Source organism: Drosophila mauritiana, chromosome 3L (genome assembly GCF_004382145.1).
Source record: "Drosophila mauritiana strain mau12 chromosome 3L, ASM438214v1, whole genome shotgun sequence".
Classification (NCBI taxonomy): Eukaryota; Metazoa; Arthropoda; class Insecta; order Diptera; family Drosophilidae; genus Drosophila; species Drosophila mauritiana.
The window spans coordinates 3,449,123-3,461,133 of NC_046669.1; the positions used below are offsets into that span (position 1 = coordinate 3,449,123).

Consider the following 12,011-nt stretch of genomic DNA (forward strand, 5'->3'; position numbering starts at 1 on the left):
TATTTTCAATTATGATCCAACTGCTTTTCAGTTTCAACCTTTCTTCATTTGCTTCAAATTAACTTAAAGAACTGATCCCAATTTAGTGTTTAATATCTCAGTGCGTCGAAACTTTTCCGCCTTTCCAGTTCACAGAGTACACAATAAAAAGCAGAATAAACTGGTAGCTGGCAGCATGAATCGGTTAACACGGCGTATGCGTAACTTCTAAGGACCCACACCGGAGGACCCTCACGTGCCATTGCAGCACTGGAGATAAAAAGCAAAAGTTAAAACCATTTCACACGCAATTTTTAGCCTACTGTTGTTTGCTCAGCCGGTGACTGTTGCTCCTGCTCCGCCTTTTGGTCACCTGGGGGAAAAGTCGGTAGGAAAACCGAGTGGAAGGGGTGCTATTTTCCTGGGAAAAATCGAGGACTCCTCGCCGGGGGAGTGCGTGTCTCGTCGGCCTAAACTAATGCAACACTTTCGGGCCCAAACAACAAGGAGAGCACCATGACTACAAAATTTATTTCCACTCGCATGGCAGCCGCAAAAGTTTTTCCAGGTGCGGTTTTTGCGGCACGGTTTTTCAGGCCTCGGGGCGATCCAAATGCAAATTAGCCCGGTTTCGGGTAATTGAAATGGACGGCGGGCGGGGGGAGGTCCTGCGTGAAAAGTCAGCTCGCTGGAAATGATTGATATTTTTTGCGGCAAACTCATGATAAGGGTTTGTGCGTCTGCGAGGGTGTGGAAAATGGCTAGCCGCTAGGGCTTGACATGTTTACATGACTTTCGATGTGTTTTTGGGGAAAAAGTTTTGCGAAATGAAAAATGTTAGCGAATGTGTACCATATAGGTGTACGTAAAGAGGAAACTGATCGGAATAAATTTTATCTCTGCAATAAAAGTAGTAGTAGTAGTAGCAATCTAAATATAAAAACTAAACCTATCCCTAAGTCGATGATTTGGTTGCATCCTCTCTCATTTTCGCAATAGTCATTAAAGAGTTGTTACCTTTTTTTTTTATTGCCAACAAAGCCCAATAAACCGATGGATGTCTAAACCTAATCAAATTTCTTGTTGGTGGGGAATTCGAGTTCTGGCTTAGCTCCTGTTACGCCGGAAACCCGCTGGCTGGGGAATTGTCCAGAGAAATGGAGCAAGGGAGCGAAAACGAGAGGGTGAGAGCGTGCGAATGCCTCTCTTTCGGGGAGACTTCGGCGATATTCCCAGGCTTTTAATAACTGAACAAGCCGCTCATTAATAATTTAAAATAGAGCACCAATATATGCGATGCCCCAATGGTTGGTGACCTCTCTTTCCCACCTCCTCGCCCTCTCTCTCGCTCTCTATCGCTTTCGGTCTTGCAATGAAAATGGAGTGGTGAAAATGTTGTGGATGTCAAGAGAGTTATTTTCTCTCATTTGTTTGTTGCGTGGCCACATTCCTTCATTGGATACTCGTTTTCTCCGCTTCTCTGTTGTGGATGCCTTTGCACGCGTCTCTGCCTCTCTTTCTCTCGGCACATCCCCCTCTCTTTCGCCCGGGTAGCCCCATCTCCCTCTGTTCGTCCGATGATTCATGCTTTTTGCCCACTGCTGCATTAAACAATGGTTTCTTAAATTATTTATTTTCGCCAACACTTCCTCATGGCACCTAAATCAGCACTTTTCGCTCTTTCTGCTCTCTTTATCTCTTTTTGTTCTGTTTTGTTTTTATTATTTTATTTTGTTTACTTATTGGTTTTGTTGTGCTTTGTTTCGGCTGCTGAATGGGCAGAATAAAAAAAAACAAGCAAGTTTTTTTTTTTCGATTTTGCATCTTTTTTTTAAAGCAATTATCGCACACTTTACTGTTTTAGGTATTTAACTATTAGAAAGTGCATAGTGCAAAAAAAAAACGAATGTAAACTAATTTTTTCCTGTGCATTTATGGCTCTGATTCTTGCTTCTCTGTATTTATTTGTGACGTAAGCCGGAACGCAAAGCTCGTCTTCAGCTGTTCAAACTTTGCCGGCTGCGCATTTCTTTGTATTTTCCTCTTTTTGGCCTGAATGAATTTTCATAGTAGCGCAAATAGCCGTGGAAAACTCACCACGACGTCGCTGCCGGCGTCGCAGCAGCTGCAGTGGCTGCAGCGATGTTGCTGCATTTGGCTGCCGTGCAGTTGCTGCAATGTTGCCGCTGTGTTGCTATGATGTTGCTAGCGCCGTGCGATGTTGCTGCTGTGCTGCTTTGTGTTGCCGCTGTGTCGGCGATGTTGCTGTTGTGTTTTTAGTTCACAATCGAACGTTCGCCGCGGCTGACGTTTCGCTCTCGCTCGCTCCCTCTGTTCCCGTCTCGTTCGCGCGCCGACCACCGCTCTCTTTCGCTCCGCCAGTGGCTTTCAAACTGCAGATATTGTACGTCACATTGCTGCTGCTGGCTTTTTTTGAATTTTTGTCGCAGCCTCATAAATCACAGCTTAAATAACCAGCGAGCAACAACAACAATAGGGTGGCAATAAATATAATAATCATATTTAATAATTTGTGTACCCTTATTGTGGCCGTTGTTTTGTGTAGCTTATTTATTTATTTGCCTCGTGTGTGTGTTTTGTGTTTGTTTATTTGAATTGTTTGCTATTTGAGCAGCCGGAGCCGCGAAGTGCGCACCCCAACGAAAAGCGGTCTCTAGTTTCAATTAGAAGTCCGAGTTCGGGTCCCATTCAGCCCCTTAACCCCCTTCAGCACCCTGCCCGCGCTTAACCCCTTGGGACCACAGCACCCCCACGCTTATTTGAATTCAGCTTATTTGCGAAGCTTTGCACGGGTTGAAGTGCGTTCAGCTGCGAAAAGGAAACCAAAACTGAAGGTTACTTTTGAGGCAGAACAGTTTATTATTATTGCTATCTTCGGGTGTTTTTTCCTCTTTTTGGCAATTACGATTTGCACAGTTAAACGAGGCCCAATTCATAATAAACTCAAATACAGTGGTCCCTAGAAGAAAAATAAAAAAAAAAGCCAAAGCACGACTGAATATCAATTAGCAGCGCCATTAAATGTGCTAATAGTTTACTACCACTAAATGTTTGATTAAAAAATCTGGCATTTTGTATGGAAGACTTTATATCTTGAAATATTCTTCGTTATTTAAATAACTAATTATATTTTTAGTAAATTTTTTTTTAATGAAACACCTGTCTTTTAAAAACATTATGAGATATACTGCATTAGCGACCACTGTAGCAAGAATAAATATGTATCATAATTCGTTTGAGTTCAAGGCGGTGCGTGACTTTGAAGTGTAAACATTTGGCGGCAATGCGAGATAATCGTGATAATGAACTTGTGTCTGGGCCCGCAGAAGTTGAATGAAAAATGCCAAGAGGGTGCAAAGAGATATCAGAAATAGTCCTATTGAAGATAATCACACAGAGCAGTTGAAGTTATCTGAGAAGATTCCTGTAAATCACTAGCTGCGTCGCTGCCTCGATTTCCATACGCTGACTCAAGATATTTTACCCACTTTCGAGCAATTTGCATGCATCACCGGAAAGTGTGACGCAAATGCTTGTGTTTGCAGTGCCTGCAAAACTGCACAGCTCGAGCTGCAGTCTGATTTGATCTCCTAACGAGATTTGCCTTTGACCCAGCTAAGCCAAGAACCCCTATCCTTTGATTATGCCACCCCCTTTTGAGTCGCGACCTGCCCTCACCCTTAAATCGTAAATCATGCAGTATTGCGTATACGCCGTGTAACACAGGACCCTTTCAACCCCTTTTAAGAGCGCCCTTTTCCTCGCTGCTGCTCGCTGTGTCTCTCTCTTAGGTTCCACAAGCCGGCATGTTTTCTCTCCGAAAGAGAGCGCTACTCTATGACACGAGCCGAAACACCACCCACCACCCACCGCCCACTGGTGGTCGCCCTTGCGCTACTTTTACCGCCTCTTCTTCTTCCTCGCCAGGCGTAACGTAAAAACGTTGACGTCGCCGTCGCAGTCGCTGCCGCTCCGCAGTCGACGTCCTTTGTCCCGTTTCTCGTTGACCTCATTTCGTGTGCGAAACTCAAAGCGGCAGGTTGTGCGTCCCTGCGAAAATATCCCGAAAATAACTTCCCAGAATTTGCGAGACTTTCCAAAAAAAGAGTGTAAAAGAGTTTCCACACCAGATTTTATTTCTGATTTTGAAGCATAATTGTGAAGCTGGCTTTCGTTACTATTTTTATGATTTGTGTGCTGCGCTTATATTATTTGCACTATTTTTAGTAAACGTGAAACTTTGCTAATAAAATGTGAATGCTGCAACTACTTAGGCGCTTTTTATAATATTCAGCTGAAACGTGAAACCACTTAAAAGGGATAAAAATCAACAACCACCCCTAACAAACAACCACCGTGGAAAAAGTCGTAGCCCGCAACAAAAAGTGTCTTTCGAGCGGCAAACTTTTTCTGCGGTTCTTGTTGTTGTCTGTGGTCGCTAGATTTATTGTTGTTTTGTCTGCAGATAATATTTGACCTCGTTTACTTGCAACTTCGGCGTCGCCGTCTGATAAACACAAAAAAAAAAAAGAATTGATAAACGCATATATTTATTGGAGAGTGTGTGCTGTGTTTGGAGCTCATCTATCTGCATCGGATTTGTGACCCTGTGAAATTCTCGAGTAAACAGGAAAACCAAAGATATGTGTGCCATAAGCGAGAGTGTTAACCCAACTAAATAATCAATTGCATAACATTGAAATAAACTTACCTGTGCGCCCGAAATTCGTCTTAAAGCAGCAACATGGCCGAATTAATCAGTCAGCCCACTAAAATTAACAACAATAATTTTGGTGCCGGTGCGTATATACACATCATAAATAATCCACATAACATGACTGTATCTTTTTGTTTGATCAGTGATCCGTAGAGCGCACATGAAATTCCTCTGTTGTAGGTACTTGAGTTTCCTGCCCCAGAGGAATTCATCGAGCATAAACAAAAAACTGATGCTTCGATTTTTTTTATATAAATTATTTATATTGATTCGGCTTTAATTGGCATTTGTTATGGTTGCTCGATTTATTTTTACTTAGGCGGTATTCGCAGTGTAATAAAAGCGTTTGTTTATTTTGTGATGAACTTTTAAAATATAAACAAATCTTCCGAGTTCCGAAACGCTGAAGTAGTTAAGGGAAATCTTCTGCATGAGTTGAAAACAATGATTTTGAATGGGAAACATATTTTTTTAAATTTATTTATTGGACCAGTTATTCTTAATTGCAGCTGTATCTTAAAGCTGGTTTTTAATATCCAATATCCTTATATGCTCTTCAATAATTTATTTGTATTGGGTTCTTTGTGCATTCGCATATATTGGCAGAGTAAAAAAGAATTCCCCCATAAATTTAACTCTCAATTTAAAATCCAGCTCACACACAGAAGTTCGCAACTTCATCCTTTTCAGTCATACACACTTGAAAATCACAAAAAACACCCATATATGCATATATATTCGTACGTATGTATATATATTTTTTCGGTTTGCTGCAGTTGCCTTAAAAAAGCAAATAAATAATTGCATATTAAAATATGCAGCAAAAGCCCCGTTTAAAATGCAAAACAAATACGCAGAGAAGAATGACAGGCATCAAAGTAAATTTTATTAAAATTAAGCGTAAACATTTTGACAAGCCGGGCAGAAATAAAAGAGAAGAGTTATATAAATGCAACTGCCAGAAGCAGAAACTGCATTTAATTGAAAAATTGTGCAATCCAGATCTTTCTCTCTCTCACCCAGCTAGCTCCGTCTCTTTCTTGGGAACCCGTTCGAAAGGCGACTTCTCCTTCCTCAATTGATATTAATTCGACTCGAATTGAACTTTATTTTTGTGTGATAGAGAACATTGAACCCAAGACGATGGCCGCCGACAATCCACTGACGTCACGACCCGCGGCACATCTCGAAATCATTTATTTAATCAGACATTATGGTTTACGGACTGCGATAAGCCGCAACCTCCAAAATCCCCTTTATCTGGAAAGCAAACATGAAACAAACGCATCCGAAACTCATTATGCCATATCGATTTCTATCTCCGCCTGATTTATTAGTGCAACTAGTTTAGATTGTGGCCAACTAGTTTTGGTGTTGCTTTTGGGCTAAATACAATTTAATTATTTCCCAAGTCGCTTTCAGTTGTCTAATTATGAATGCCGCCTTTACATCGCCAAATACAATGTCAAATTGATTAAATTTTGAGGCTAGCTATCCGATGGCTAAATCAATTAGAGAGTTACGACAGCTTAGATTTACGGTCAATATTGAAATAGGACGCATATGATGCACACTTTCTCTTCAATAATTAAAATAACTGCTTTCAATTTGAAAATTAAAGACTTTCCGCTAGAAATATGTCAAAATTTATAAATACAGTACATATGTAAACTGAAAAAAACTAGATGTTTGGGGATTACGTAATTTTTTTTTTATGGAAATGTGAGAGTTTGCCTGATATCTATAACATTTTAAACCTGTTTTCTATAGACCTAATTTGTTTTCTTATCATTATAAAACCCAACCCGACTTTTTCTTATCAGCACATGTTTTTCTTTCAACCTAATATTAATGATTTTTTAATGTAGGCCGTACATGCAATGTTCTTTTCTACTACTAAGTGAAGCTAAATTAATGTCAGATTTAAATGATTATGTTTATGTTTTTATAAAATTACTTGGACACTTTAAATAGTTTTCAACTGTCTCTGTTTTTGCCCCATAGGGTCTTAACTTTCCTTTGTAAAAAAATATTTTTTTTAAATTAAACTCGGATTTGGCAGGTCTCCATTTTGTGCCAATTTTCTTGGTTTTTGGCGAGTTTCAGATGAACGATTCGTGAACACGCAACTCCAGTCAAAAAGCTGGTGCTGCCGTGTGCGAAAACTATTAAAACAGGTGGCCAATACACTCACCCAAATATATGTGTAGCCTTTCATTACGAAAACATGCAACTGGTTGACTAATTTCCTACCCAGTTTTCTTATCCAACACGCCCCATCTTTGGAGGAAACTCTCCCTTTCTCCAACTTTAATTTGATTAGATTTGATGGGCTGGCGATAAAAAATAGTTCTATATGGTAATAAAATTTGTGTTCGCCCTCGGGCGTGCATGAATATTTCAAAAAAACTAAATAATCCCGCTTTTCGAGGATGTAGTTTTGATGGTTTTTTAATTTTATTATTTGCCTGGTGAATAAATGATGCGTGTTTTATGGCGACGCTGATGGATGTGGCTGCCAAAGGCGTAGAAAGCTTGGCCAGCAAGGGTTAATGGCAGCCAGAACTAAAAATTTATGTTTGCGTGAAGTTGAACATTTAAATACTATTAATGAGCAAAGCAATTTGAGTATTTTTCAATCTATCATCTATCATTTTCACCTATGTTAGGCTCAATTTTATTTATATAAATTTGTTTTTATTTGTTTTTCATTTCATATTTTAATTAGTTGAAACTTTATCGGCTTGCAAAATTCCATTATTCCACATTTAATTAGTTACACATGCATTTTAATTAAACAGAGATGCAACTCCTTCTCCTGCATATAAATGAACCGCATACAAATAAAATTTGTACTAAACTTTGTTTGCCCAGCAAATTTAATATTGATAAAAGTTAGAATTCAATTTGCCGAGTTCAGTGGGGTCATGAACTGAGGGAAAGGGTGAAAATCGATTGAATCTGTGGATTTGCCACATTTTTTTGCTTGCCCACTCGTCACGTGTCTGTGTGTTTTTTTTTTTTTGGCCATCTCTCACCTATTTTTGGCAATGAGTTTTTTGCGCTGCCTGGAAGTTTGTGCCGGCAAAAAATCTCCGCGTCATTTATAAGCCATTTAATCATCGAGCATTCCTGGACTTTCAGTTCCGTCAGCTGTCGCTACTGCATTTTACTCGAGTTTTCCTCTATTTTTAGAGGCTTTTTCCCGGCGTTCTCCAAAAGAGCAAAACTCTCGCAATTAGTCAGCTGCTTGTCGCCCAAAAGTGTCAAAATATTTTTGCTAGCAACAGCTTTGCTTTATTTTGTTTTGCTTTTCGTTTTTGTAATTTTTTTACTCAGCATTCTATTTTCCCTTGCATTGAATCAGAGAATGTGTGCAAGTTGGCCAAAAGCCAGGGGATGGTTAACAAAGGAGGGGATATATAACAACAGATGTGCATATTATACTATTACTTGAATAAAAATTCTAAAACAGTTTATAAAGTTATAAACTTTCATTGAACTTCCTAATATATAAATTAATAAATATTTACCTTATATTAACCACTTAACTGCTATTAATTTGCACACGACTGTGCGATGAGCTGCCGTGTGTCGTGGCCAAAATGTCACGTATACGTCGTGTGGCCTGCCACAGAATCTGCTTCGCCTCCTTCACGATTTTCACGCCTGTCTCGCGCTTTTCCACTTTTCCTCGTCGGCTAGCCCTGCTTTTGCTTTTGTTTTGCTCGACTGTAGGTAATTACGTCATTAACAAGAAATTTGGAAAGTGCTCGTCATATCATTTTCTTTTTGGCTTGTGTCAACTGTTTGGCTGCTGTTTCTTTTTTTGTCGAGGGGGTAATTGCCGGTCTGCTTTTGGGGCAATGAATGCGTTTCGAAAGGAGGCACTTTGCTAGGGGCTAAAACAGATTGTAAACTATTAGGCAACATTAATTGGTTTAATTTAACTTAGCATATATTTTCTGGAAATAAGATTGAAAGGAAGTGTTATGCGTGTTTCCTTCATTGTTTGCATATCCCCCTTTTTTCACTTTAATAATAAATGCTATAATAATGTTATTATTAGAACCCAATCATGGTAATAGAAATACACCTTTTAGTTATAGGACTACTTTTGGTATCGCTTGATATAGAACACCCTAGTAAATATAATTATCCTAATTGGGGATCGTTATCCAATCCCCAAGTTGCGCCCATCAATTTCCATATTTCATTGGCAAGTCAATAGAACTTCCAACCTGAATGAGCATTTCTTTCCAACTACCTTTTGCATTTTTGATTATTTATTTTGCCTGTTTTTCTTGTTTTGTGTGGCTCCTCGTTATTTGTTCCCTAATTAGATGTCACAGACATTAGCCAACCTTTCCAGGAGTGACTGACTGCTCAGTTCTCGGTGCCCTTCCTATTTTTGCTTGTGGCACGCCTGACTGGCCACGCCCCCAGCCAGCAGATAACATGGGCGGATGGGCGTTGTTGGATCCTCTAGGCTATTGAACCCACTCAATGCCACTCAACTCTCTACCTGTCTGCGTATATCAGCGCTATATCGCTCGCCTTTGATCTGGAACTTGGTTGCACACAATTTGTTGTCGCCGTCTGGAGCTGACATTGATTTTGATTGCAAACTTTGATGTTTGCATATGCAACTCATTAATGCAGTGCCACTTTGCCATTGCAACTTTATCGCTGGGCGAAAACTTTTTCGCCACGCCTTTAATTAAATAAGTTTTTTGATAGCAAGTGCGTTTATTTTTCGGAGCCGGGGCTCTTGCAATATTGACAACAATTTATCAAAAACTATTAAGGCTGGCGCCATTTTATGCAAATCACTGTGCACAGTGAGTGTCATTTATATGCAATCGCCTGGCTCGGTGTGTCTGGCTCTGTCAACGGGCATTAGCATCAGCATCGCCATCATAATCATATTTCCAGCTCACTTATGTCGACAACACCAGAAACAACACAGCTATATAGTGCTCTTTGTTGGATATGCACAGAGAGAAAATTTCATAAACACTAGGCGACATTTATAATCTTTTGAAATCAAATTACAAGTCATTATAACATTGAGTATGGGCCAAAGCAAATTAGTTTAATCTTAATATAGTTAGTTTTAACACCTTTACTTAGGTATTCCCCCTAGTTTCTCCCTGTTTCCGAGTTCTTTGTTGTCAAATCACCTCCCCCTTTTTGAAGCCGTCGGGTTATGTTTTTGAATAGCCATTTTAGAAGTCAACAACAGCTTATAGTTATGACTCCAATGGCCCCCGTAATTGAGTTGCAGTTTTGGTGAAAATGGGAGGGGGTTACTGGAGGGCCTTATGCAAAGCACTCCATGGCCATAAATTGCTCGGGCTTGAGTTGCTTCTTGCATTGTTTAAGCCAAATTGCTTTCGACAACAAGCCAAACTATACGCAAGGGGTTCGAACGAGAAGTTATCTCAACACTCCAGCAACATACACTTTATCGCCTGATTTAGCTCGGCTCACATATGGCTGAATAAATAACGAGAAACACATTGTACATATGGAAAGTGAGAGATACACTTTTAAGTTTTTTTCTGTATGCAATTGTCAAAGTCGCCTTTATTCTCGGACCAAACTGGTTTGGTACTTTGCTGGATATTTATTGGATGTAGGGGCTTTGTGGAGGTCGTTTTGGAGTGGTCATCTCAATCAGTGTCAGTGCAGCGGCTTAAAAGTTGTGAAGAGTTTGACAAATGATTGTTCAAGTGGCAATTTCCTTATTGGGATGGTTGAATCTGACGGATAATCCGGAGATCTAAGTGTAAATGAAGAACGAGGAAATTTGAATAGGAAATGTAGGCGTTAGATAACACAGCAATCTTTATTTATTTAATTTTACTCAACCACACGACTTTATCACTAAAACAGATCAATATTTGTTAATCTGTTTATCCATTCCACTTTTACAATACAGAATTGCTGACCCAATTGCTTTATTTTAGCCACAACTAGCCGCAAAAAGCACTCATTATTGTGCGTTCTAATAATAGCGAAAAAACACACTCCAAAATCATTAATGCAATCAGCAAACCGGGAAAACCAGACACGCCTCCCATTGAAAACCCCTTGAAAAAAGACAACAAATACCAATTTTCATGCCTCACTGAGCATTCAAATAAGCGCTTTTGGCTAAATGTTATTATTTGATCATTTCGACAAACAACAGAATTAAAAAGAAAACTTAATTATACCGCTGAGTTGTGGAGGGGAACGCGAGATTCCCCCTCGAATACCAAAATAAACGGAGAAATGCATTTTCTATTTTCGGCCGAATATTTTTGGTTGGTGTAAAATTTGTTGATTATTCATTTGGGGAAATGCAGTCGCCACGATTTTCCATCTCTGGGGTCACCCTGTTTATTATGTGCGACCACGCTCGACTGATTTATGTTCGTTTATAACAACGAAATCTGCGTTTTGTTTCCTCTGTTTGTTTGTTTTGAAGTTTTCCCAATGTATATATAGAAAACAGACAACTTGATTGGAGCCATCATTATGCAATCACCGAATGTCACTTAATAAATCTCTCACATTTCAGCGCAATTAAGTGATTTGTTTGCGTAAATTTATTTATGTATATATTTTTTTTCTCCTATTTATTCGCAGGCGTCACAATGCGCGAGAAAAAGGGAGGAGCCCTTCAGAAGCTCAAGAAGAGACTTTCGCACAGCTTCGGCAGATTAAGTGAGTAGAAATTATACAACACTATCCATAATTCTAAGAGAAAACTGTAATTAAATATTGTTTTCGCCTTGAATTGTCAATAATCCCGAGGAAAACTCTCAGTGAATTGAGTCACTCTGCGATTTGTGTCTCCATGTGGGTGCAGTGTCTTTCAAACAATAGTTAGTTATGGTAATGCAATAGTCCATAGATAAATTTATGTATATGTGCAATAATGCAATCCAAGTTGCGGCATCACATAAAAAACTTGTTTAAATCAAGCGGGCGTTGCAGAAAATGTCAAATGAATTGTATATGTGAAGTTGAAGCTAGGAGAATTTATTATATATACGAGTCATCAGAGTTTTAATAATTTTCAATGTCCATTTTAAGCCAAAAATTTAAATATTTTCAATGGGTTTTAATTCAGTTAAGCCATTATTCAGAGTCTGTTCCCTGTTAATACCTGTAACTATAGCGTTATAAAAACGATTTCGCTTCAATTTTTCGCATACAGAACATCAAGTTTTTTCCCAGCTGTTATGAATTCAAAACATTTCCTGCCCCAAAGAACCCAACTTCCATCAACTTTCCCACTAAA

General features: G+C 39.2%; 1 protein-coding gene across 5 annotated transcripts in view; it reads left to right on the forward strand.

Moving 5' to 3' along the window:
- The window catches only part of LOC117141985 (cyclin-dependent kinase 14), an 87,527-nt gene that overhangs the window by 25,710 nt on the left and 49,806 nt on the right, over window positions 1–12,011 (forward strand). For 2 of the 5 annotated variants that reach the window (XM_033305797.1, XM_033305798.1), the window contains exons 1-3: window positions 2,297–2,383; window positions 4,466–4,799; window positions 11,354–11,431. In XM_033305797.1, the coding sequence (XP_033161688.1) occupies window positions 4,745–4,799; window positions 11,354–11,431 (133 nt within the window). In that variant the 5' untranslated portion in view covers window positions 2,297–2,383; window positions 4,466–4,744. Of the gene's footprint in view, window positions 1–2,277; window positions 2,384–4,465; window positions 4,800–11,353; window positions 11,432–12,011 lie in introns of those variants that run through there. The other 3 variants (XM_033305796.1, XM_033305794.1, XM_033305799.1) reach the window with 2 other exon arrangements.